Source organism: Trichomycterus rosablanca, chromosome 1 (genome assembly GCF_030014385.1).
Source record: "Trichomycterus rosablanca isolate fTriRos1 chromosome 1, fTriRos1.hap1, whole genome shotgun sequence".
Lineage (NCBI taxonomy): Eukaryota > Metazoa > Chordata > Actinopteri > Siluriformes > Trichomycteridae > Trichomycterus > Trichomycterus rosablanca.
Genome location: NC_085988.1, coordinates 71482222 through 71510057, shown reverse-complemented (window position 1 = coordinate 71510057; position 27836 = coordinate 71482222). Strand labels below are relative to the sequence as shown.

Below are 27836 nucleotides of genomic sequence, written 5' to 3'. Positions count from 1 at the left end.
CCCTCAAAATAACTCAATATACAGCCATTAATGTCTAAACCACCAGCAACAAAAGTGAGTACACCCCTAAGAGACTACACCCCTAAATGTCCAAATTGAGCACTGCTTGTCATTTTCCCTCCAAAATGTCATGTGATTTGTTAGTGTTACTAGGTCTCAGGTGTGCATAGGGAGCAGGTGTGTTCAATTTAGTAGTACAGCTCTCACACTCTCTCATACTGGTCACTGAAAGTTCCAACATGGCACCTCATGGCAAAGAACTCTCTGAGGATCTTAAAAGACGAATTGTTGCGCTACATGAAGATGGCCAAGGCTACAAGAAGATGCCAACACCCTGAAACTGAGCTGCAGCACAGTGGCCAAGATCATCCAGCGTTTTAAAAGAGCAGGGTCCACTCAGAACAGACCTCGCGTTTGTCGTCCAAAGAAGCTGAGTGCACGTGCTCAGCGTCACATCCAACTGCTGTCTTTGAAAGATAGGCGCAGGAGTGCTGTCAGCATTGCTGCAGAGATTGAAAAGGTGGGGGGTCAGCCTGTCAGTGCTCAGACCATACGCCGCACACTACATCAAATTGGTCTGCATGGCTGTCACCCCAGAAGGAAGCCTCTTCTGAAGTCTCTACACAAGAAAGCCCACAAACAGTTTGCTGAAGACATGTCAACAAAGGACATGGATTACTGGAACCATGTCCTATGGTCTGATGAGACCAAGATTAATTTGTTTGGTTCAGATGGTCTCAAGCATGTGTGGCGGCAATCAGGTGAGGAGTACAAAGATAAGTGTGTCATGCCTACAGTCAAGCATGGTGGTGGGAATGCCATGGTCTGGGGCTGCATGAGTGCAGCAGGTGTTGGGGAGTTACATTTCATTGAGGGACACACGAACTCCAATATGTACTGTGAAATACTGAAGCAGAGAATGATCCCCTCCCTCCGGAAACTGGGTCGCAGGGCAGTGTTCCAGCATGATAATGACCCCAAACACACCTCTAAGACAACCACTGCTTTATTGAAGAGGCTGAGGGTAAAGGTGATGGACTGGCCAAGCATGTCTCCAGACCTAAACCCAATAGAACATCTTTGGGGCATCCTCAAGCGGAAGGTGGAGGAGCGCAAAGTCTCGAATATCCGCCAGCTCCGTGATGTCGTCATGGAGGAGTGGAAAAGCATTCCAGTGGCAACCTGTGAAGCTCTGGTAAACTCCATGCCCAGGAGAGTTAAGGCAGTTCTAAGAAATAATGGTGGCCACACAAAATATTGACACTTCAGGAACTTTCACTAAGGGGTGTACTCACTTTTGTTGCCGGTGGTTTAGACATTAATGGCTGTATATTGAGTTATTTTGAGGGAAGAATAAATTTACACTGTTATATAAGCTGCACACAGACTACTTTTCATTGTGTCAAAGTGTCATTTTGTCAGTGTTGTCCCATGAAAAGATATACTTAAATATCTGCAGAAATGTGAGGGGTGTACTCACTTTTGTGATACACATTTCTGCAGATATTTAAGTATATCTTTTCATGGGACAACACTGACAAAATGACACTTTGACACAATGAAAAGTAGTCTGTGTGCAGCTTATATAACAGTGTAAATTTATTCTTCCCTCAAAATAACTCAATATACAGCCATTAATGTCTAAACCACCGGCAACAAAAGTGAGTACACCCCTTAGTGAAAGTTCCTGAAGTGTCAATATTTTGTGTGGCCACCATTATTTCCCAGAACTGCCTTAACTCTCCTGGGCATGGAGTTTACCAGAGCTTCACAGGTTGCCACTGGAATGCTTTTCCACTCCTCCATGACGACATCACGGAGCTGGCGGATATTCGAGACTTTGCGCTCCTCCACCTTCCGCTTGAGGATGCCCCAAAGATGTTCTATTGGGTTTAGGTCTGGAGACATGCTTGGCCAGTCCATCACCTTTACCCTCAGCCTCTTCAATAAAGCAGTGGTCGTCTTAGAGGTGTGTTTGGGGTCATTATCATGCTGGAACACTGCCCTGCGACCCAGTTTCCGGAGGGAGGGGATCATGCTCTGCTCAGTATTTCACAGTACATATTGGAGTTCATGTGTCCCTCAATGAAATGTAACTCCCCAACACCTGCTGCACTCATGCAGCCCCAGACCATGGCATTCCCACCACCATGCTTGACTGTAGGCATGACACACTTATCTTTGTACTCCTCACCTGATTGCTGCCACACATGCTTGAGACCATCTGAACCAAACAAATTAATCTTGGTCTCATCAGACCATAGGACATGGTTCCAGTAATCCATGTCCTTTGTTGACATGTCTTCAGCAAACTGTTTGCGGGCTTTCTTGTGTAGAGACTTCAGAAGAGGCTTCCTTCTGGGGTGACAGCCATGCAGACCAATTTGATGTAGTGTGCGGCGTATGGTCTGAGCACTGACAGGCTGACCCCCCACCTTTTCAATCTCTGCAGCAATGCTGACAGCACTCCTGCGCCTATCTTTCAAAGACAGCAGTTGGATGTGACGCTGAGCACGTGCACTCAGCTTCTTTGGACGACCAACGCGAGGTCTGTTCTGAGTGGACCCTGCTCTTTTAAAACGCTGGATGATCTTGGCCACTGTGCTGCAGCTCAGTTTCAGGGTGTTGGCAATCTTCTTGTAGCCTTGGCCATCTTCATGTAGCGCAACAATTCGTCTTTTAAGATCCTCAGAGAGTTCTTTGCCATGAGGTGCCATGTTGGAACTTTCAGTGACCAGTATGAGAGAGTGTGAGAGCTGTACTACTAAATTGAACACACCTGCACCCTATGCACACCTGAGACCTAGTAACACTAACGAGTCACATGACATTTTGGAGGGAAAATGACAAGCAGTGCTCAATTTGGACATTTAGGGGTGTAGTCTCTTAGGGGTGTACTCACTTTTGTTGCCGGTGGTTTAGACATTAATGGCTGTATATTGAGTTATTTTGAGGGAAGAATAAATTGACACTGTTATATAAGCTGCACACAGACTACTTTTCATTGTGTCAAAGTGTCATTTTGTCAGTGTTGTCCCATGAAAAGATATACTTAAATATCTGCAGAAATGTGAGGGGTGTACTCACTTTTGTGATACACTGTATATATATGCACCGATCAGCCATAACATGAAAACCACCTCCTTGTTTCTACACTCACTGTCTATCAGCTCCACTTACCATATAAAAGCACTTTATAGTTCTACAATTACCGACTGTAGTCCATCTGTTTCTCTACATACTTTGTTAGCCCCCTTTCACTCTGTTCTTCAATGGTCAGGACTCTCCCAGGACCACCACAAAATAGGTATTATTTAGGTGGTGGATCATTCTCAGCACTGCAGTGACAATGACATGGTGCTGGTATGAGTGGATCAGACACAGCAGTGCTGCTGGAGTTTTTAAATACCGTGTCCACTCACTGTCCACTCTATTAGACACTCCTACCTAGTTGGTCCACCTTGTAGATGTAAAGTCAGAGACGATCACTCATCTATTGCTGCTGTTTGAGTCGTCATCTTCTAGACCTTCATCAGTGGTCACAGGACACTGCCCACGGGGTGCTGTTGGCTGGATATATGTGGTTGGTGGACTGTTCTCAGTCCAGCAGTGACATTAAGGTGTTTAAAAACTCCAGCAGCACTGCTGTGTCTGATCCACTCATACCAGCACAACACACACTAACACACCACCACCATGTCATTGTCACTGCAGTGCTGAGAATGATCCACCACCCAAATAATACCTACTCTGTGGGGGTCCTGACCATTGAAGAACAGGGTAAAAGCAGGCTAAAAAGGTATGTACAGAAATAGATGGACTACAGTCAGTCATTGTAGAACTGTGCTTCTATATGGTAAGTGGAGCTGATAAAATGATGTGTAGAAACCAGGAGGTAGTTTTAATGTTATGGCTGATCGGTGTATATACAGGTGCTGGTCATAAAATTAGAATATCATGAAAAAGTTGATTTATTTCAGTAATTCCATTCAAACAGTGAAACTTATATATTATATTCATTCATTACACACAGACTGATATATTTCAAATGTTTATTTCTTTTAATGTTGATGATTATAACTGACAACTAATGAAAACCCCAAATTCAATATTTCAGAAAATTAGAATATTACTTAAGACCAATACAAAAAAAGGATTTTTAGAAATGTTGGCCAACTGAAAAGTATGAACATGAAAAGTATGAGCATGTACAGCACTCAATACTTAGTTGGGGCTCCTTTTGCCTGGATTACTGCAGCAATGCGGCGTGGCATGGAGTCCATCAGTCTGTGGCACTGCTCAGGTGTTATGAGAGCCCAGGTTGCTCTGATAGTGGCCTTCAGCTCTTCTGAATTGTTCTGTCTGGCATAGATTTTCTATGGGGTTAAGGTCAGGCGAGTTTGCTGGCCAATTAAGAACAGGGATACCATGGTCCTTAAACCAGGTACTGGTAACTTTGGCACTGTGTGCAGGTGCCAAGTCCTGTTGAAAAATGAAATCTGCATCTCCATAAAGTTGGTCAGCAGCAGGAAGCATGAAGTGCTCTAATACTTCCTGGTAGACGGCTGCGTTGACCTTGGACCTCAGAAAACACAGTGGACCAACACCAGCAGATGACGTGGCACTCCAAACCATCACTGACTGTGGAAACTTTACACTGGACCTCGAGCAACGTGGATTCTGTGCCTCTCCTCTCTTCCTCCAGACTCTGGGACCTTGATTTCCAAAGGTAATGCAAAATTTACTTTCATCAGAGAACATAACTTTGGACCACTCAGCAGCCTTTTTGTCTTTAGCCCAGGTGAGACGCTTCTGACGCTGTCTCTTGTTCGAGTGGCTTGGCACAAAGAATGCGACAGCTGAAACCCATGTCTTGCATACGTCTGTGCGTGGTGGTTCGTGAAGCACTGACTCCAGCTGCAGTCCACTCTTTGTGAATCTACCCCACATTTTTGAATGGGTTTTGTTTCACAATCCTCTCCAGGGTGCGGTTATTGCTTGTACACTTTTTTCTACCACATCTTTTCCTTCCCTTCGACTCTCTATTAATGTGCTTGGACACAGAGCTCTGTGAACAGCCAGTCTCTTTAGCAATGACCTTTTGTGTCTTGCCCCCCTTGTGCAAGGTGTCAATGGTCGTCTTTTGGACAACTGTCAAGTCAGCAGTCTTCCCCATGATTGTGTAGCCTACAGAACTAGACTGAGAGACCATTTAAAGGCATTTGCAGGTGTTTTGAGTTAATTAGCTGATTAGAGTGTGGCACCAGGTGTCTTCAATATTGTACCTTGTCACAATATTCTAATTTTCTGAGATACTGAATTTGGGGTTTTCATTAGTTGTCAGTTATAATCATCAACATTAAAATAAATAAACATTTAAAAAATATCAGTCTGTGTGTAATGAATGAATATAATATACAAGTTTCACTTTTTGAATGGAATTACTGAAATAAATCAACTTTTTCATGATATTCTAATTTTATGACCAGCACCTGTATATTAACACATTACAAACATTGGTGTGTTGGTTTGATTCATTCATTTTTATCTAACTGCTTTATGCTGGTCACTGTGCCACTTACACCTAAGGGCACTTTAAAATAGCCAAACCACTTCATGGATGTTTTTGGGAGGTGGGAGGAAACCAGAATACTTAAAGGAAACCCACAGGGACAAAGGAGGAATATGCAAAAACTCCACACAAACAGGCCGTGTTGCTGTGACCTGGTGCTGTTACCACACTTGGTCTAAATAATAGATAATTAGCAAAAACAATTTTTCTACAACACTAAAATAGTATTAAATAAACATAATCACACAGTAATAATGATGTTCACCCTATTTTAATGACTTTTATACTAAAATTATTTTTATTTTATTTATTATTTATTGCACACTGGTAAAAAAAACCTGGTGTTGGGTAAGGGAGTTTTGGGGTTTCAAGACCATTCCAAGTGATGTTTGTTTGTTTTATTAGGATTTTAATGTCATGTTTTACACTTTGGTTACATTCATGACAGGAACGGTAGTTACTCGATACACAAGGTTAATCAGTTCACAGGGTTATATCAAACAGTCTTGGACAATTTAGTCTCTCCAATTCACCTCACTTGCATGTCTTTGGACTGTGGGAGGGAACCAGAGCAACCGGAGGAAACACACACGGACATGGGGAGAACATGCAAACTCCACACAGAAAGGACCCGGACCGCCCCACCTGGGGATCGAACCCAGGACCTTCTTGCTGTGAGGCGACAGTGCTATCCAAGTGATGTAAAAGTATTTGCCAATTAATTTTTTTTTGCTTATGTCACATTTAAATGTCTCAGATCTTCCAACTAATTTTAATGTAAGATAAAACCACACAAATAAACAGAAAATACATTCCTGTGGAAGAATGTTGGTCCACTCTTGGGTTACACTAGAAGATTTTCAAGCATGACCAGCCTGTTTAAGATCTTGCCACTCAAGACTTTGACCACTTTGACTGCAACCACTAAAAAACTAATTTTGTTTTTTTCTTTTGATCCAATCAAACTTGCTTGTGTGCTTCAGATCATTGTCCTGCTGCATAACCAAACTGTGTTTAAACTTTAGGTCACAAATTAATGTGTGAATATTTTTCTTCAGGGTTTTCAGCTAGAACTGAATTTATGGTTCCATCAACTATAATTAATGAGCCTTAAACTGGATGTAATGGCACCCATGTCTTCCAGAACTTTCCATTGTTCACTTATAAGTCCACAGAATAATACCCAAAAATTCTTGTGGGTGATCTATAGTGGTATTTGTGAATTGTGAGACAAGCCATTTTACATGAATTTACCAAGATAAGCCCTAGTACAATTCTTCGGGAATTACAAGTGGCTCATGTCACAGCCGCCAATATATTAACAGGTGCAGCGAGCCATCATTGTTTGTTTATTTGGATTTCTAACTTCAGTTACATCCACGACAGAAACGGTAGTTACACAAGACTCATCGGTTCACAAGGTTATGTCGAACACAGTCATGGACAATTTTATATCTCCAAATTACCTCACTTGCATGTCTTTGGACTGTGGGAGGAAACCGGAGCACTCGGATGAAACCCACACAGACACGGGGAGAACATGCAAACTCCACACAGAAAGGACCCGGACCACCCCACCTGGGGATCGAACCCAGGACCTTCCTGCTGTGAGGCAACAGTGCTACCCACTTAGCCACCGTGCCACCCCAGCAAGCCGACATGAGGCGTAAACAATATTTAAAATACAGTTAACAAATCTGAACACTTAGGATGATGATAATGATACTGCATTCCAAAAAATACATACGTTCATTATACAGTCCAATAATGCAGTCATCCCTGAGTCAATCACTTTACCATGAGTGCTATTACAGCTGGTACAGAGTGTAATAATTACAAATGTAATAATTTAAAATTATTGTATATTATTGTTATTTAAAACATTGGGTTGTGTGTAACACATATTTCAAGGCAAATCTCTGAATGGATGCAGCTTGCTAAATGACAAGCCAAGTGACGGCTGCATTTGTCAGTGACACAAGTAACCTGGTGATTACCCAAGTACTGAGTTGTACAGCGGCTCAGTTCCCTCCAACATGGTGCTTTTCTAATCATTAAAGCCATTTACGATATAAAGGACGAACAGAAGCAATCTGTGGTTCATTAAAGCACCGCGCTGTGCCACCATTTACCACACACTCCTCTCAGTCATCCTGAGGAAATGCCACGTCAACGTGCGTGTAGTTCTTAAACGCCTTCAGGTTGCACTTCTGCAGCGTAGCTCCCAGCTGTCTCCCGGGTCCCACTTCATACGTATTAGGGAACTCCTGCCCCCGACTCCTTTCATAGATCTCATGCAGCGTCTGCTCCCACTTCACCGGAGACACTAGCTGCCTGGCAAGCTGCTTGCGCATGTGCTTATCATGCATGTACCGCTTTCCATCCACGTTGGAGTGAACAGCGATCTCGGGCCGCCGTATCTCCAGCCGACGCAGAACGTCACTAAGTGGCTGCACTGCCGGCTCCATCAGCTCGGTGTGAAAAGCCCCGCTCACCGGGAGAAGCTTGGTCCTCACAAAGTGCAACTGCCTGGATTTTTTCTGAAGGAACTCGAGTGCCTGAAGAGCACACATTGAAAAGGTAAGTGCTGCAAAGTATATACTATAAATTTAATACATTTGGTAGGCTGAAGATCTTACACTTAAAACAAAGTTTAAACACACTGGAATTTTGTACATTTGTAGGGGATCATAAGTTTATGAACAAATACGAAGTTTTAAGAACATTTTCTTATATTAGCAGCATTTGTGTATATTTTTTGTTCTTGTATTAAATGCTAGTCTTTAAAAAATCCTGTAAAGCTCAGTAAAGTATTCCCAATACTCTCTTTACACCCTTGTTTCATTGATGACTCCTCTGTGCACTTCTCCACCAGATCCAAATCTGTTCAGAAAGCTACAGCAGTTACAGCAGTTTGTGTTTACCAAACTCTGGTCCGGCTAAAAATAGGGGTTTAAGTTTATTACAAAAAAAGAAATTAATAAAATAGGTAGGAAACACATTTATGTTCAGATAAACTATCTGAACTACTAACTAAGCCAGAAAATTACCCAAACACAGCTCCAGCAGATCTAAGGGAGAAGAAGGACAACCGCGGTCTAAGCGCAAACCAGTGGTGATTCCGTATGTGGCGGGTCTAGCAGAACAATTGTGACACATATTTTCCAAACACTGCGTCTCAGTTGCTTTCAAACCCCTAAACACGCTACGCCAGAAACTAGTTCACCCTAAATATCAGATCCCCCAACACCAACAGAGTAACGTAGCGTATGCTGTTAGGCGCCGATTGTATGCTGTTAGGAGGAATGCACATCGAGAAAACTAAACAGCCACTGGCGAAATGGATGGCACAACATAGAAGATCGACCACTTCTGGCCAGGTTTTACTCCGTGGTTTACATTCATCTGCAAGCCAGTGGCCACTCATTTAATGATGAAGATGTGCAGATCTGGGAGTCAAAGAGGCCATATATTAGAAGAGGGAACGACCATCCCTGAACCGAGGGGGGGGCTGAGAGTACATCTCTCACCAACTTGCAATGCCGTGATTGCAGCTATACCCCAATCATATGTAAAAGGTACACGTGGCAGTTGTAATTAATGATCATTGTGATTTGCATGTAGACCTGATCAGCGGGTCCATTGTTATGCAATGGGTTGGTGTCTGTCATTATGCAAATCGACTGCATATAAGGTTGGGGTATTCACCACCAGCTAAGACTGAAGAAGTCACTTGGATGAGTGACAAAATGTATCTCTACACCAAACTTGTGTCCAGATGAACTGATTCAACCTTGTGGATTTGTGTACCTGGATTATTGAGCATGCATCAAGAGATACTCTGACGTCTGAACTATCTAAAAGGGTAAACGATTCGGATTCTAAGGCTAAACAGCCCTTAATGAATAAAATCTAAAATAAAGTTTCTTTTACATCGTAAAGTTTTCATGGCTATATCTCTACAAGCTTTGAACATCTGGATTTGGGCAGTTTATCCCATAGGTCATAGAAGATACTCTTTTAAACCACCCATGAAACATTATACAGGTTAGGGGAAGTTAATACCCATTCTATAACAGTAGTCAACATGATACTAAGTTTATATAAAAACAAAAAACATCTAGTTTTACTAGTTCTATTCACAAATAGGATTTAAATCTGGAGACTGAGAAGGCCAGAAGGTTAAATCTTCTTGCTCAAATACTTATTTATTAGGATTTTAACGTCATGTTTTACACTCTTTCTCGAACCCATGACCTTCTTGCTGTGAGGCGACAGTGCTACCCACTGAGCCACCGTGCCACCTCTTGCTCAAATCAGTTTGTACAAAACCTTTAGATCATCACATTCCTTACAGTCTCAGCAACGCCACAGCATCCATTCCAGGAGGCAAAGGTCGTTCTTACCTCTAGATGTCCAGCGATGACCCTCCCATCTGGAAACAGGTAGTTTGCAATAGAGCAGACAGGGTTCTGAATACCCAGAGACAGGCAGTGCTCTCTAGCTTGAAGGCAGGCGTATTTGTAATTGGCTTGAGGTCTACCAAACACAGAAAGCATTCCACTTGGGATTTCATCAGAAGCCTTCTGCATGGCCTCCGCCCTAACCTTCACTGCATAAAGGGCTGAGTGTCCAGAGAAAAGAAGAAAAAAGCATAAAAATATTAGATTAAGTGTTCCAACATGGTGACATTTTATTATGGTAGGGATGTTTGCATTATATCACTGATACCTTCAGCGAAATCCATTGCACCTGAGAACACCAAAGCTGCAAACTCGCCAACGCTGAAGCCAGCAGCAGCTACACAGTTCTCTATTGCCTGAGGAGGTAATATCATTTAGATGCATTACAAACCAGGTTACAACTAACCATGGTACAGCTTTGCCTACATTACAACAAACCTCACCAAGCCTAAATTTATTTATTTATTAGGATTTTTAACGTCATGTTTTACACACTTACATTCATAACAGAAATGGAAATTACTCATTACACAAGATTCATCAATTTACAAGTTTAATGTCAAACAGTCATGGACAATTTTGTATCTCCAATTAATCTCACTTGCATGTCTTTGGACTGTGGAAGGAAACACGGATGGTTCCACCTAGGGATCAAACCCAGGACATTCTTGCAGTTAGATGACAATGCTACCCACTGAGTGACCATGCTGCCCCCCCCCAAGCTTAAATCATCTCAAAAAAGGAGTAATCTTTTTTTGCATAACTGCATACACCGAACAGCCATAACATTAAAACCGCCACCTAGTTTCTACACAAACTGTCCATTTTGTAAGCTTCACTTACCATGTAGAAGCACTTTGAAGTTCTACAATTACTGACTGTAGTCCATCTGTTTCTCTACATACTTTTTAGCCTGCTTTCACCCTGTTTTTTAATGGTCAGGACCACCTCAGAGCGTATATTATTTAGATGGTGGATGATTCTCAGCACTGCAGTGACACTGGCATGGTTGTGGTGTGTTAGTGTGTGTTGTGCTGGTATGAGTGGATCAGACACAGCAGCGCTGCTGGAGTTTTTAAATCCAGCGTCCACTTACTATCCACTCTATTAGACACTCCTACCTAGTTGGTCCACCTTGTAGATGTAAAGTCAGAAACGATCGCTCATCTATTGCTGCTGTTTGAGTTGCTCATCTTTGATATCTTCACTAGTGGTCACAGGACGCTGCCCATGGGGCGCTGTTCCTGGATATTTTTGGTTGGTGGACTATTCTCAGTCCAGCAGGGACAGTGAGGTGTTTAAAAACTTTATCAGCATTGCTGTGTCTTATCCACTCATACCAGCACAACACACACTAACACACCACCACCATGTCATTGTCACTGCAGTGCTGAGAATGATCCACCACCTAAATAATACCTGCTCTGTAGTGGTCCTTTGGGGGTCCTGACCATTAAAGAACAGGGTGAAAGCAGGCTAAAAAGGTATGGAGAGAAATAAATGGACTACAGTCAGTAATTGTAGAACTACAAAGTGTTTCTATATGGTAAGTGAAGCTGATAAAATGAACAGTGTGTGAAGAAACAAGGAGGTGGTTTTAATGTTATGCCTTATGGGTGTATGTTCACTGTAGACATCATGCAGACACTTTGGTGGTCCAGCTGTAAAATATGCTAGCACACTGCCAATTAGGATGCAGGGATCAAATCTCAGTGGTGACAGACTGGTTGCCAGTCCATTGTCCACATTACAGGACAAATACACTCACACCTAGGGGCAATTTGATATCTCCAATTTGCCTGACTGTATGTCTTTGGACTGTGGGAGGAAACCGGAGCACCCGGAGGAAACCCACATAGACACGGAGAACATGCAAACTCCACACAGAAAACACCCAGGAACTTTTTGCTGATAATCACCAACCTGTGTGAATACTTACAGTCGGGTTTTCATGGTTTAGCCTCTCCACAGCAGCTAGAGATGTTACAAACACTGCAGGCTGGCAATGTACTGTCTTCATAAGCTCCTTCTCAGGTCCGTTTAAACACAGGGACATAAGATCGTAGCCCAGAACCTTTTCAGCAACAGTGAACATCTTTTCAACATTGCTGTATTTCAGCAGTCCTCTACCCATCCCGACAAACTGACTGCCCTGTCCGGGGAAGAGCAGCACTGATACTGCACCGGGAGATCTTCTCTGTCTCGCTTTCTCCTCCACCACATCGTTCTGCTCAATCTCATCCGACTTCTCAACACGATCAGAGAGTTTTCTGCTCTGGATTATTAAAACCCTGCTGTATAAAGAGCGAACTGTGTTCCTACAAACCTGACTGATCACACTCATGTTCACAAGCACGGGTTGCAAAGTATCGATAAATGAACCGTCTCAACCTTTAAATATTACAGTAACATGTTCAACTCTGCAGCTTGGTCGTCTTTTTTAACCATCACTTATAAATACAATCGTGTCTTTATTATTCTGCACAACACATTAACAGAAGTTTTAGGTTATTTAAAAGTCATGCGGCTAAAACAGCTTCTTCTTTATATTCTAGCGTAAATTATAACCAGTACATTCACTGCCATCTACTGAGCTGGAGCTTAAGCAGGGCGCATTAAAGCTGTATGCCATCATGGTTTACTGTTTGCGGTATATAACAAGGCCGCAGCCATTTACGTTTACGGTTTTATCCAAAGCGACTTACAATTACCACGAATATAGTGTAATGTTTTTAAAGGGCACATAAAAATACATTCTAGAGCTATATATTTAAGCTGCAAATTTAAAAAAAATTTGTACAAATTTCACCTGGTCTTATACTGTTAGCTTTAGCAGAGCTACATTTTCATCAGGCCAATAAGATTAACACAGTTCAACAAAAGTTAAAAGAAAAAAATTTGGTCTGGCAAAAGTAAAACACATTTTCCATAGTAATTAAATTAATGTAATGGCATTCCATATCTGTACCCTTACTTTTTTTTTTTTAGCATCGCCTGAGCATGGGAAAATATCATGGCCTTTAGCTGTTAGCTTTAGCTAGACAGTATGATCCATCACTATCTAATATTTTGATTAATAGTAAAATACCTAAGCTCCCCATTTAAGTTATGCCTAGTTTATGCACTACACGATTTTTCCCCTGATTTTCGCTCGCCGACAGGTCGGCACTAGATGTGGCAACTCGGCGTCCACTCGGGGCTCGAAAATCAGCTCTCGACCGCTATGTGTGAACTGTTCACGACTCGATCCGAGGGCTCGTCGATCGCTCGCAGACTGAAGAAAAATATCTAGCATGTTAAATATCTGGACCTGTCGGCGACTCATAATTAGTGTGAAAGATGTTGCGATTAGAGCTGGGCGGGTCCTGAATCACTTGGGTTAATGATTCGAATCTTTGTACTGAATCAGGAATCACGAGTCTGAAATCTCAATTAACCCGGATCCTGTGAGTCCTCTGACTGGCTGCCGCTAAGTACACAAGGCGAGTGAGCAGGCTCACCGAAACACCGCGAACTCAGATGATTTGGCTGAACAGACTTTATTCCAGTCCATGAATCTAAGTAATAAGTTAAATATTCCAATAAACAAGCAGTTAAACACACTGGTGTTCGTTATGTGGCTGATTTTATGCACATACTGTTATTATTATTATTATCATTATTGTTATTATTATCATCAGTAGTAGTGGTACAGATTAGTAATGCATTTTCTTGTAAGCAAAACAACAACAAAATATAGTTATATTATTATTCAAATGCAAATGCTTAAAGCCTACTTTAGGACTGTACCACTTAAGGAGTATCATGGCCCCCATGGTAATTTTTAACCCTTGATCCATTAATATACCCATCTGATTGGTAGGTGAGTCCACCCCTCTCTCCCCCATGATCAAGATTCCACTTAGAAAAAAGTGTCAACTTGTCACTGACAAGAGAAGTGTGAGGTGCCAAGAGAATTAGAAGAGAAGGATTTATTTACAGAAGATGAGTGCACAAAAGACAAGTGATATGTGGATGCATTTTCATGCAGTAAATCAATCGCAATCAGAATGTCAGTATAAGTGACTCAAGTGACTTAACTGACCCAAGTGAACCGGATCACATTACTGAGTGACTCAGATTAACCCGAGTCCATAAAATGAATCGAATTTACCACCACTAGTTGCGATCAGGTTGTAATTGTTATGAACGCAACATACAGAACGGAAACCCTGGGGGAAGAGATGTAAATGTGTGGAACAGGGGCACAATATAGTTAATATCAGAATACATCGGCACACACAGGCTTTACAGTATTTGTGACTTCCACGCCAAACCATAATACCAATTTTGCATTACAAAAAATGTATTTAATTTGGTATCTCTTATTTGCCTGACTGTTTGTCTTTGGACTGTGGGAGACACGAAAATGTATTATTATTTATTTATTAGGCTTTTAACATCATGTTTTACACAAGCTGGAAATGGTATTAACTCATTACACAAGATTTATCAGTTCACAAGTTTTTAATGTAAAACACAGTCATGGACAATTTTGTATCTCCAACTCACCTCACTTGCATGTTTTTGGACTGTGAGAGGAAACCGGAGCTCCTGGAGGAAACCCACACAGACACGGGGAGAACATGCAAACTCCACACAGAAAGGACCTGGACTGCCCCACCTGGGGATCGAACCCAGGACCTTCTTGCTGTGAGGCAAGAGTGCTACCCACTGAGCCACCGTGCCGCCCTGAGACACGGAGAACATGAAAACTCCACAGAGAAAGGACCCAGAACCTTCTTGCTGTGACATGACAGTGCTACCCACCAACCTGTGCGAATATTTACAGCCGGGTTTTCATGGTTCAGCCTCTCCACAGCAGCTAGAGATGTTACAAACACTGCATTGCAAATTCATTTCCAACTAGCCAAACCCACTCCTTCACCCAGATTCATTTATTTTTCGGCGTGCATTTTTGGTCATGGCATCACTAAACCCCTCGTCACTTCTCGCGAGTGTTTTCCTGACAAAACGTGGTTTGGGAGACCAGATAGACTCCTGAGATTCCTGTTGATGGTAGATTGTGTAGTGTGTGACCCGCTATCGCCGATCAGTCGTGTAGTGTGAAAACCACAACGATTTAAAAGACTTCCGATTACAAGAGATCCAGCTGTGTAGTGTGAACTGTACAGTGACCTGAACAACTTGAAAGTCGTGTAGTAAGAACTTGGCATTACTTGTCGCCTAAAATCAATTCTCAGATGGATTATAACACAAGGAAACATATAAATTCTAAATGTGTACATGAAACAAATTGTGCCAACACTGACAGTGCACATTATTGAGGTACTTTATTGTATTTCTTTGTTTTAGGTGGTCAAGTTTTGTTTTATTTTTTTTTCCAAAACATATTTAAAAAAAAATCTAAATGTATTCTGTAAACCGCTTCCTTAAAATGTTCCTTGAACTGGTTAAAATCTTTGATTTTTGGATTTTCAATACATTGAGTTTTCTGTTCACAAGTTTTAATGCCAAACACAGTCATGGACAATTTTGTATCTCTAATTCACCTCACTGACATGTCTTTGGATTGTGGGAGAAAACCAGAGCTCCCGGAGGAAACCCACGCAGACACGGGGAGAATATGCAAACTCCACCTGGGGATCGAACCCAGGACCTTCTTGCTGTGAGGTGACAAGTGCTACCCACTGAGCCACCCCCATAGGCCGATGTATAGACGTTCTTTTCTGTAAATTTCATACTGAAGAGCAGTGTTGTATAAACTCCTATAGTATTTTAAATAAAATTATTATGTCACTATCATGTTTATTTATATACCACAACATAACTGTAAAACCAGTGCAATTAGAGCAAACGTTAATTTTTTTTATTGACAGATGAACTGTGAAACAATACACAAACATTCAAGTGGAAAAACTGGCTACTCACAAGCCCTTGCATGGCAATCCAATTCACTGAACCACAGAAACGCTTTTATACAAAATTGCACCACTTCAATTAAGGCTTTTAAGTTTACATTTGGCCACCCATACTTCCCACCCACCTCAAACTATAATGCAGACATATTTCAAATACTGAGGCCAGCTTTTACAGTGCCGTAACATCAATGAGATGTTTTTTACTTTCTTTCTTTCTTTTCAACAGTACTTTAACAAGGCATTTGTTTACAGAATCAAAGGAAGAGATCTTCACCAATAACCTGTATCTATCAATGATTAAATCACATATATTAAGTACAACCCCATAATTAATTCATGAAGCATTCATTGTTCACATACAGGTGGTGGACAAAACAATGGAAACTATGCATTGTTTGCAGCTTGTATCAGTTGAAAAAGAGCTCAGACAGTTAGAACGTTGATGTCCAAGATTTTAAAGCAACATAAAGCAACCAACAGAGTTCTAACGAGACCAGGCAAAAGGTGCACATGCATCAACAGTCTCCAAAGTCATGGCAGTGTATGTCAAAGACAAACTGCATTAGCTAAGAGGAACAGTTGTCACACATGGAAGCTTATTGACATGGAAAGACAGTACTTCACAGGAAAGGTGCTAAATGCTATAAAATTATAGCCACAAAATGTTACAGGACTGAACGACCACCTTTACAAATAAGTCTCAATAAAAACTGTTGGGTGCTTCATGAAGCTAAAATTAATGGTACGTCTGCCTTTCAAAAAGGTGTTGTATCAACGGCCAAGAAACAGATGTGTAATGAGCACAACACCTGGACCCCCGAGCAATGAAAATAATAATATGGAGAGATAAATCATGTAAATCTATTAAATTGCAAGCCATTGTACACCTTTAAACCACACTGTCTGCTACCAACTGTTAGGTGCACTGGGGGGATAAATAATGTTTCTGTGGCATTATAGTGAAAATAATTAGGTTGTTTTACAGGATCAGGTGTAATCTATGGTGCAAATACTATTAATGATGTTTCCATATTTTGCTATACACCATGATAGTCAGGCTACTCTTGTAACCACCAGATTTAAACATTATTAAAGCCTTAATGAAAAGCTCTGAAGTGCAGAGTACAAAGTACATATTAAGGAACTGAATGCTATTGCATATAGAATTTATTTTATTTAATGGTCAGAATTGGCAAATGAACTCTCACTTCCATGTTGTCAAAATGTGCAGTTCAAGTTATAATGGAAATATTTAAACCTCATCCAGCTGATCATTAAAAATAAAGCTGCGTATGTAACTTTCTGTTTAAAATGTATAGCAGTACTAATACTGGGTAAGTATAGGGAATAATGATGTATGTGGAAGTTTTGTGCTCCTGGTAGTTACCCTGTAAAGATTTTTGAAATCCCATATTAAAAGCATAAACCAGGCCCTGACTGCATACTTCATTTGCCACTAGAGACCATTAGATTAATCCACTGAAGGGATTCTGGACAAATCTGACATTTTTTCATGAGTCGATTCAAAATCGGCTTCTAATCTAAATCTTTAAAGCTGTTTTACTAAATGATGTATTTTAGTTTTGAGCATTCCAGAATGATTTGATTATTATTATTGTTATTATGCTATTATAATGCTTCAGGTTATACCCAATAATGGAATATACAGCAGCTTCAAAATAAGTAAAGTTTGAGAGTGACGTTCATGTTAGTCAAGTTTTGTGGCGTGGTTTTGTAAAGTTTATTTAAATCAAGTGAATGCTTTATGAATGCCTTACATAATGCACTAAATGCCTCATATTAATGCACCTCCTACAATACATTTTCTCTCGGTTTTCCCTTTTCACCCCAATCAGAGGAACAAAACCCCACCCGACATTCAGTACAGTTTTCCAACAGAAACTCAGACAGAAAACAGATTAAACCAAGTTTTACAAAAGTTAAACAGTCACTAACAGGCAAGCTTTTTTACTTTATGGACAGAATTCAAGATGTTTTTTTTTTTATAATTGGACTTCATTAGTTGCATTAGCAGGCATTAAGAAGGGCATTGGGAATTCCATTTCTAGAAAGTCTACAGTAACTGCAGTGCAGACACTGAAGGCGTATTTTCCATTTTATCCTAATAAAACCCAAATTTTGGCAGTAAATAGTGAAATTCTGTGACCAGTGATTTCAATGAGGGGTCACCAAGAGGCGCTAAATTTATATATTCAATGCACCTCTCAGCTGTACCCCACAAATGGAACCCCTTTTTCTCTAAACTGTACAAATAAATTTGTAAACAAGAAAAAAACTGACATGAAGGATGGATTAACAGTTTGTTTAGTTGGATTTACCTGAAAAAAATGAAAATAAAAACAAACAGGTGTAAATACATATCTGAAGGCATTGAAGGCTAAGAACGACATGATAGTAACAGAAATCATTATATTTTTAACTCTTTACACGTACATCACAGGTATCCACAGGTTTTCCTAAAGATAAAAATCATATCAATAGTTCTTGCAATATAACCATCTTGGCAGAGCAAATTCTAGTAACTTTAAAAAGAGAAAATGCAGGTATGAAAGAAAAAAATATAATGGAAATAAAAGCAAAAATGTTACAAAAGAAGAAATCAACAAAAAGAAATGCACATAAACCAAAGAGCAAAGTTAGCAGTATGAAATGGACTATATAGTTGTCTTTGGACTTCCTCTCATCTCTGGCTAAAATAGTGGTGCTTATAAATATCGCATCGTTGTAATCGCCTTGGCAACGTGCACAGTCAGGTTCGTCACACGCTCCTTAACATTTGCAAGGCTGTGGCTGTGTCCGTTAGCAATAACACTGTGTGTAAGCTGTGTATGTTTTTAAAATTCATTTAGGTCATCTATCCTTTATTCATGTATCCATGTCATCATTTTTCTATTTCATTTGCATACAGTTAGAATATATATTTATATATTTATAAGTAAAAATCTTTCGAGTGACTTTGGAAAGTCATGGTGGTTAGTTATGTGCAAAAACTAGTCAGATATCGGAAGTTTGAATCTGTTGGTTGGTTGTATCTTTAAAGGGGCGTCACCACTCAGGAAAGTCCATTCAATGTTAGGTTTTAGTAAGTCGGAATGCTGGCACTGCTGAGAGACACAGCAGCAAATCAGACCTGCACACAGACACACAACAACAAAGAAAGAAAGAGGTAAATAATCATGGAAAAAAGAAGAATGTAACAGCTAAAAATATAACCAACATAACCATGTTTGGCTGTCACATTTGTCTTTTTATTGTTTTCAAAGTTTTATCACAGAGACAGTACATCAAACACCCCCCCACCCTTCAAATGCCAGACATACACTATACTGCCAAAAGTATTCGCTCGTCTGCTCTCACATGCATATGAACTTGGGTGAAATCCCATTCTTAATCCATAGGGTTTAATATGATGTCGGCCCACCCTTTGCAGCTATAACAGCTTTAACTCTTCTGGGAAGGCTTTCCACAAGGTTTAGGAGTGTGTTTATGGGAATTTTTGACCATTCTTCCAAAAGTGCATTTGTGAGGTCAGACACTGATGTTGGACGAGAAGGCCTTGCTCGCAGAGGTCAGGACTTTGTGCAGGCCAGTCAAGTTCTTCCACACCAAACTGGCTCTTCCATGTCTTTATGGACCTCCCTTTGTGCACTGGTGTGCAGTGATGTTGGAACAGGAAGGGGCCATCCCCAAACTGTTCCCACAAAGTTGGGAGAATGAAATTGTCCAAAATCTCTTGGTATGCTGAAGCATTAAGAGTTCCTTTCACTGGAACTAAGGGACAGAGCCCAACTCCTGAAAAACAACCCCACACCATAATCCCCCCTCCACCAAACTGCTGTCAGACAAGTATCGTTCTCCTGGCAACCGCCAAACCCAGACTCGTCCATCGAATTGCCAGACGGAGAAGCGTGATTTGTCACTCCAGAGAACACGTCTCCACTGCTCTAGAGTCCAGTGGCGGCGTGCTTTACACCACTGCATCCGACACTATGCATTGCGCTTGGTGATGTAAGGCTTGGATACAGCTGCTCGGCCATGGAAACCCATTCCATGAAGCTCTCTACACACTGTTCTTGAGCTAATCTGAAGGCCACATGATGTTTGGAGGTCTGTAGCGATTGACTCTGCAGAAAGTTGGTAGTGAGGAAATTTCATGACTGGACTTATTGCACAGATGACATCCATCCACAGTACCATGCTGGAATTCACTGAGCTCCTGAGAGCGACCCATTCTTTCACAAATGTTTGTAGAAGCAGTCTGCATGCCTAGGTGCTTGGTTTTATACACCAGTGGCCATGAAAGTGATTGGAACACCTGAATTAAATTATCTGGATGGGTGAGTGAATACTTTTGGCAATATAGTGTATGTATTCAAACAACGTACATAGCCAGAATCCAGAAAGACATTACATAAATAAATTAATGAATAAATTGAAAAAAAATCTATGAAATAATAATAAAAAAAAAATTAAAGTAATATATAAAAATAAATAAATAAATAAGAGTTACGTAATAATGCTGTCAGCCTCCAAATTCTCAACAAAAGTTAGAAAAGGTTGCCAGATATTATAAAACTTGTCAACAGATCTATTGAGGGTGTGTCTAATCTTTTCCAGTTTGATATGACACATGACTTCCCTAATCCAGTAATTATAAGTTGGTGGAGTGACATCTTTCCATTTAAGCAAGATCAGTCTCCTAGCAAGAAGTGAGCAAAAGGACAACATATTTACTTCCTGTTCACTAAGAGAAGCGTCCGCTGGGGCCACACCAGACAATGCAATAAATGGTGAGGGAACTACTACTTGTCCAAATATTGTAGAAAATGTGTCAAAAAAGGACTGCCAGAAGGCGTGGAGCCTCGGGCACGTCCAAAACATATGTATGAGATAGGCTGGGGACTGCCTACATCCATCTCATATGGGGTCCAGTAACCCTTTAATCTTACTGAGTTTAACCACATTTGTGGGTTTTATTCTCACAATTACAGTCTGGTTTATGCTTTCACCCGAGCATGACCCTGAAGTCTTTGTGGTCAGGATGGCACTTGGATGGATGAATGATGGCAAAGGAATTCCAAAATGTCCAATCTTCGAAACAGAAATACCTGATCTCGTTGCTAACCTCGACAGTGATTGACCCATAAAGACATGAGAACTGACGTCGGTGGAGCTTTAAATCAGCTACTGTGATGAGACAGACAAACATGAACTAGATTATTTGGTTTTGTGTCACTGCAGAATTTGGTGTCTACCCTGGAAAAGATACTTTGGTGCATGAATACAGGATTTCATCTAGAAGATTTGATTTCATTATCTGTTACAAGGTGGCACAGGGAAGCTCGGGTAGCACAGTGGAAAATTACGCTACCGCAGTGGTGCTATTAGCTGGTCGGTTGTATACATACAGACATGATTGGCTGACATAATAGGTATCCTGTCTTTTTTAAATATATATTTTGTTTATGCATTTTCTCCCCTTTTTCTCCCGACTTTCAGTGCATACAATTGCCCAATTGCATCATGCTTCCTCTGATTGAAGAGAACGAAGCTAACCCACAGCCCCTCTGACACGTGGGCAGCAGCCGTATGCATTTTTTCCCCTGCACTAGGCAAGTGCTAATGCAGATCAGCCCTGTGTACAGAGAGACACACCCTGATCAACGCACTCCATCCCCGCCCCTGTGCAGGTGCCATCAATCAGCCAGCAGAGGTCGTAGTTGCATCAGTTACGAGGAGACCCTATCCGGCTTACTACTACCCCACCTACTACTATATGAACAACAGGCCAATCGTTGTTCATGTGGCTGCACAGCCCAGCCGGATGGCAGAGCTGAGATTCGATACGATGTGATGTATTCAAGATCCCAGCTCCGGTGTGCTAGCGTGTGTTTTTCTGCTGTGCCACCTGAGCGGCGTAAACTGTCTTTTTAAAATTAGAACATAACAAGCGCCCGATCTGAATCTTGTAAAAGTCACGAATCAATACAGATAACAGGGTCGTGTTTATAATATGGACTACTTTAAAATAAAATGATCCCAGATTGCAGCTTGAGGCATAACTGGTTTAAAATCCAAGACAGTGTTTATTGCTGACTTTGCTACTTAATCCTTACAGGCTGATTAATTTAAAGAGACAGAGTGGCTGAAATAAATATAAAATAAATATAAATGATTCAAGTTCTCCTTTTCTGCTGAAATGCACTTTCAAGAATATTTACTTACAGAGTATCTATAGCAAATCACATTACTTGCGCAACACTGCCGAGACAATTCTGTCCTACATTAATAACTGTCAGAGTATTCTGCTGGTTATGTAGTGCAGTGCATGACAGTATAGTAAGGTATAGTTTGGTATAGTATAATATAATGCAGTATTGTATAGTGTATTATAAGTTTGTGGAGTATATTATGGTATAGTGTTCTGTAGTATAGATTAATATATAGTGTAGTGTAGTATAGTGTAGTGTAGTATAGTGTACTGTAGCATGATGTAGTATGTACAGCGTTGTGTAGTATAGCAAAGTGTACAGTACTATAGTCTAGTTTAGTGTAGTATATAGAGTACTATAGTGTAGTATACAAAGTGGTGTAGTACGGTGTAGTGTAGTACTATACAAGCTTTCAATAGTGTGTTTCGAGCGGCTCTTAGAAACACTAATAATTAAGCATAAACTGAGCTTAAACGTGGTTTATGCTGTAATGTGTACTTCTTACCTGGCTCAGAGCAACAGAACAGCTGTGTATTAGAGCAGCTGACAGGTGGACCTTTTGCGTACTGGCCGAGGTACTGGGGTTTTCCTGTTGATTTGCCGGACCAGGTCATAGAAGATCTACAAATATAAAAAGTATAACTTACAGTCAACCATATAAGCTTTAAATGAGCCAGTAAAACAGAAACGGGCTGGGAAATAAGATATAGCCCCCTGATGAGCTACAGCTAGCCCACTATCAATGGGATCCAGGGTTCAAACCCCAGTGGTGCTATTGACCGGTCGGATGTGTACATACAGACATGATTGGCCACACACACACACACACACACACTTCCACATTAAAAACCAAAATCCAGTGATATGCTGACTGTCTCATACTGTACTGGAATTACATTGAAATCAGGACATAGTTTGATGTGTGTTAATTACGACCCGCAGCAGGGTGAGATATTTTACTGAAAAATAGGTGATGCTGTCAAAAAAGGGTGTTAAATAGTAATGTAAACAAAAGGTTCAGCTATTTACAAGCAAATCAATAATAGCATACCCATCCATGAGCATTTGTTGCCTACTTTTATTTACATTCCCAACTTACATTATTTACACTCTTCATACTGTACCACATTTTTTGGAAATTGGGACGGGGTTGTAAAATTATGTCTGTGTAGGTTCTCAGTCATCTAGGTCATAGTAGTCAACCAACAAACCATATTTGTTGTCCTAAATTACATTAATGTGCCTTTATAATTGTAGGCATTCAAAGTTTTTTACTCACGAACGATTCTCATTTAATTGCAGGGTTTAACATATAGGGGGCAGCATAACCACGTTACTCCAAATACAACAATGAACGCATAACAAAGAACAATGCTCAGGTTTAAAATGCTACCTTATCACTAAAAAATATTTTATATAAGCAGCAAAAAAGTTGAACAAGCACACTATGTCCAGTCAACCAGTTATTTAAGTGACTATACTAGAATTCCAGAGCAGTACTAGGAGTTTAAAATCTTAACAACCTTAAATCTCAACACCCACTGTCCTGAATGCTTTTACCACATTGGGTTCTCAAAGCTACATATTAAATGTCCACACCTCAACAATGCCACTTACGGGTATACCTGGAATAAAGAGTGCAGGGCCGATAGTGGAAATTGGAACAGGGCCTTTATATACCCTTTTGTGTTTGCACCTCAACAAAACTTAACCATTAACAGACCACCATAGCTTCAGTGCACTGCCAAGTACCGGGTTATATAATTAACCCCTTATTAATAATTAATTAATAAGACACTCGGGTGGTGCAGTGGTATATTATGCTAGCCCATTACCGCTGTGGTCCAGGGTTCCCCAGTGGCGCTATCGGCTGATTGGGCGTCTACAGACATGATTGGCTATATCTGGGAAACAGAGGGGTGGATGGGGACTGCCGAGGCCACACGATGGATTTGCGTCCTGGCTGGGGTGTTTTACTGCATTGCAGCCAGTAATTCCAAGAAATCTGACCCACCACAACCTTGCCTAGGGTAATGCTACAGTAAAACATCTGCTAAAATGAATTAAAATGTATATCACTATTAAAAAGGCATCCAAAGCATAAAAAATCTCGTTATTCAGTGCCATTAGCCAAAGTTTACATTTATTTGTGCAGGAAAAATGTGTCTATAAACCCAAGCTGGCAATGCTTACGAATTGTCAGTGTATCATTTAATTACCATATTTATTAAATGTGTACAAATCTACTATTACCAAACTGTCCTGAACTTCTCTTATCCTTTAGTTGAAATGACAAGCTCACCCGAGAGCACCACTTGGAGCTCACTTCAGTTAATTGTGGACACATGTTTCAGACATACCTTGGCATTTCGGTGCAAATCTGCAGGCTTGCAAATAGTAAATACATCCACCCCAGTCGTAATTAAAAGCAGTCTGGCTGCATATCTTACAGACGGTGATTGATGGTCTTGCATTTCTAAGATGGCGAGTAATTCCACGAGTCTGCACTAAGCTAAATACGTCTATTAACTAATTGAGCTGTTTTCTGCACGCTGAAGCTTTATTGAATTGGTGTGTGTGTGGATTTCCATTCCGAAAACTGAGCGGCAGATGCTAAGCTTTTAACGATGCTGCAGGACGTCTGCACTGACAGGAATACAAATTCTCACAGCTGACGCGAGATAATTTTTCGGCGCTGTTATAGATACTCTGAAAGCTGCAACCTGCTGCAGGGGAGTCAAGTGACCTGAAAGAATTAAGCCCTGCAAATGAAGCCAACCAATGCTGACTGCTTTGGTTGGCTTCAAAACAGTTTTTTGCTGACTGAACACAAAATGATCAAAGCGGCTGAGCCAGTATAGATGAGGTTTTCTCTGTGCTCGTGTGGTGCAGCTGATTGCCTATCAGCTGTATAACACAGTAGTTTTATAACTGAGGTTATATTATTTATTTATTAGGATTTTAACATTTCTTTACACTTTGGTCACATTCATGACAGAAACGGTAGTTACACATTACACAAGATTCATCAGTTCACAAATTTAATATCAAACACAGTTATGGACAATTTTGTATCTCCAATTCCCCTCACTTGCATGTCTTTGGACTGTGGGAGGAAACCAGAGCGCCCGGAGGAAACCCATGCAGACACATGGAATGAGGTTATATTAAGCGATTGCATGAGCAGACACTGAATACGTTCCATTGCCTACTCCAGGGGTGTCCAAACTTTCTTTGTTGGGGGCCAGATAGAGTAAAAAAATGCAAACAGGGGCCACAGACTCTTTTGTAATAAAACAAATAAAAATATAACAGATGTACCAGATTACTAACAATTGCACTTCCTGTTTTATTTAAGTGACTAATTATATATCTTAGACAGTGTTGTGCAAACTAAGATTTTGCCAATTTCACACACTGGTTTATAATCCTAATAGGAAAATTATACTTACTTAAATTAAACACACACACTTCCCTCTGAACTCAGTGAAAAAATATTGATTTTCCCAGCGCACCTGAAATCGTCTGCAATTCGCTGTCTAGTTTTTGTTTCTTTGGAGTTGCCAGGTTTATCCAAAAACCCAGGAACATTACTATAGGTGTAACATTACTTTTTTGAGTTAGGGGAAAGAAGATGGGGAGCATTTTAGATTTGTTTTATGCGATAGCGACACTCAGAGTTTAAAAGTTGAAGCTTTTTTTTTTTTTTTAAACCTGCTTAATAGTGAGCCGTAGTCTGGGCATCCCTGGCCTACACCATTATCAAAGTACCAGAGCTCTGTGGAGACCAAGAGATCATCATGCACTAAGGTATCTAATGATAACTTGACCAGAACAGAAGACTCACCTCATTGACATTAATCTTGGACTTTGCGGAGGACTCTAGGAAGGCGCAGCTGTTCCACTGGCGGGCCAGGTTCTGTCCCTGTTCCTTTCCCACCACCCTCTCATCCTCCAGATCACACTTATTCCCCACCAGAATCATTGGCACCTGCAGGCCAAGAAGAAACATGAGTTAGTTGAGAAAAAAAAGATACACATAAAAAACGACTTCCACTTCCTGTTCACACTTAAAATGAAAGTAAAATGTGTTGTAAATTTTCAACCTGTGTTAACACAGCTAATCAACAAACAGTGCCACCAAATATTGTGGGACATAGTATGTTAAATCAATCAAAAACAAACAGTTATTAGCCAGCAGGGCATCTCATTTTTTTAATATAATGTTCACCAGCTTAGAACTGTTTTTAAATTTAAACACATTGGTACCAAGGAGACAAAGCACGAATAGTGCCAGAGAGGGAATTTTGAGCCACTGGTCCGTGTTTTACTGACATCATAGTAAAATCACATGTCAGTCTGTTGGTATTTCGTATAACAAGCAGTAATTAGTTTGACACTTTAAATATGGAGCAACAACTGCACCCCAAATTGAATTTTTTTTTCAGCTTTTTAAAGTACATCAACACAACTTACATTTGTGCAAACATTTGATGAGAAACAACAGTGATAATGGCACAAAAAAGTACTGTTTATAACAATCCATGTACGTTTGGCAATATTAAAACATCATATTCAGGTAAGATTAGAGTAGATAGAACATTTGGGGTACACATTACAGGTTAGAAACCCATATATTTGTCAAGTAATGTGGTTTAGTGCTCAGTATTGTCTGTTAAAATGGGATTTAATACAATAACATAATCCACATTGACAAATTATAACATGTAAGAACATATTTTGTCCAACTGTTGCTCACAGTGTATATACAAATCATAAATTATTTTTGATGATCTGGATTTTTTTAGGCTGATTTGGATGCAAATCCTCTACAAGATAATTAGCAACAGCTTCTGGTAAGGCTGAGAAATAAAAAAGAACATGATAGGAACCTCCCTGCTGAGTCAGAGTGAAGCGCTGAGAGGAAATAAAGAGGAAGCGGACAGTAAATGGTCATGGTTACTGTACTCATACGCAGCACCAGATCTGGTCTAAAATTATGATAGACCATTCAGTACTGAGTTCAGATACATGAAGAAGTAGTAAAACCATAAACCAACACCAGACTGGCTGTAGAGAAAAATTTCCCAGTATCAGGGGTCGGGGCAAAATCCTCCTTTTTGGAAACATTTTGAGAAACGCCTAACATAAGCACACACACTATTGTCAACGGGACTTCCCTGCATGCTTGAATTTCCTTGTATATGCCAAAATACAGCACTTTAACACCATGTGACTACAGTTAACATGTTTTCACAAGATTTGTATCAAATGAACTAGAGACTAGATGTTTAATCACTCTTGTACTCAGTAAAAACATTAAAAAGTAAGATCTACTTCAAAAAAATTAAAACTGAAAGTACAATTTGCCTGTTTAGTACTTGGTTAGGCAAATATTACAGCCAGCAGCCTTTTTGCATTTGTCCCAAGGAATCTTACACAACAGAATGGAGCAATTTTGTCTCTTTTTTAAGGGTTAGTTGAGGTACACAGCAATTGTGAGATCTAGTTATAGGATGGACAGAACATTTGTTTTCGTCATACTGGGTCAGTCTAGAGCCTGATCCAAAACTTTCCAGTTTACATTTTAAGTTTACAGTTTACATCTTAAGTAAAGGGAATCAGGTTTTAATGCAAAATCCTGACC

The 27836-nt window shown here is 40.4% G+C and overlaps 2 protein-coding genes across 2 annotated transcripts in view; both read right to left on the bottom strand.

Moving 5' to 3' along the window:
* Window positions 1-6325: 6325 nt before the first annotated feature.
* On the bottom strand, window positions 6326-12379 carry mcat (malonyl CoA:ACP acyltransferase (mitochondrial)). Its single transcript, XM_063006195.1, has 4 exons — window positions 11975-12379; window positions 10304-10391; window positions 9979-10196; window positions 6326-8130 (listed from the first exon to the last, which is right to left on the bottom strand). The coding sequence occupies exons 1-4, from the start codon at window positions 12377-12379 to the stop codon at window positions 7717-7719; spliced, it is 1125 nt and encodes a 374-aa protein (XP_062862265.1). The 3' UTR covers window positions 6326-7716.
* A 3503-nt stretch (window positions 12380-15882) lies between these two features.
* The window catches only part of rap1b (RAP1B, member of RAS oncogene family), a 95422-nt gene continuing 83468 nt past the window's right edge, over window positions 15883-27836 (bottom strand). The window contains exons 6-8 of the mRNA XM_062995970.1: window positions 26037-26180; window positions 22695-22810; window positions 15883-19107 (exon numbers count right to left, since the gene is read on the bottom strand). Of these exons, the coding sequence (XP_062852040.1) occupies window positions 22724-22810; window positions 26037-26180 (231 nt within the window). The 3' untranslated portion in view covers window positions 15883-19107; window positions 22695-22723. The remainder of the gene's footprint in view (window positions 19108-22694; window positions 22811-26036; window positions 26181-27836) is intronic.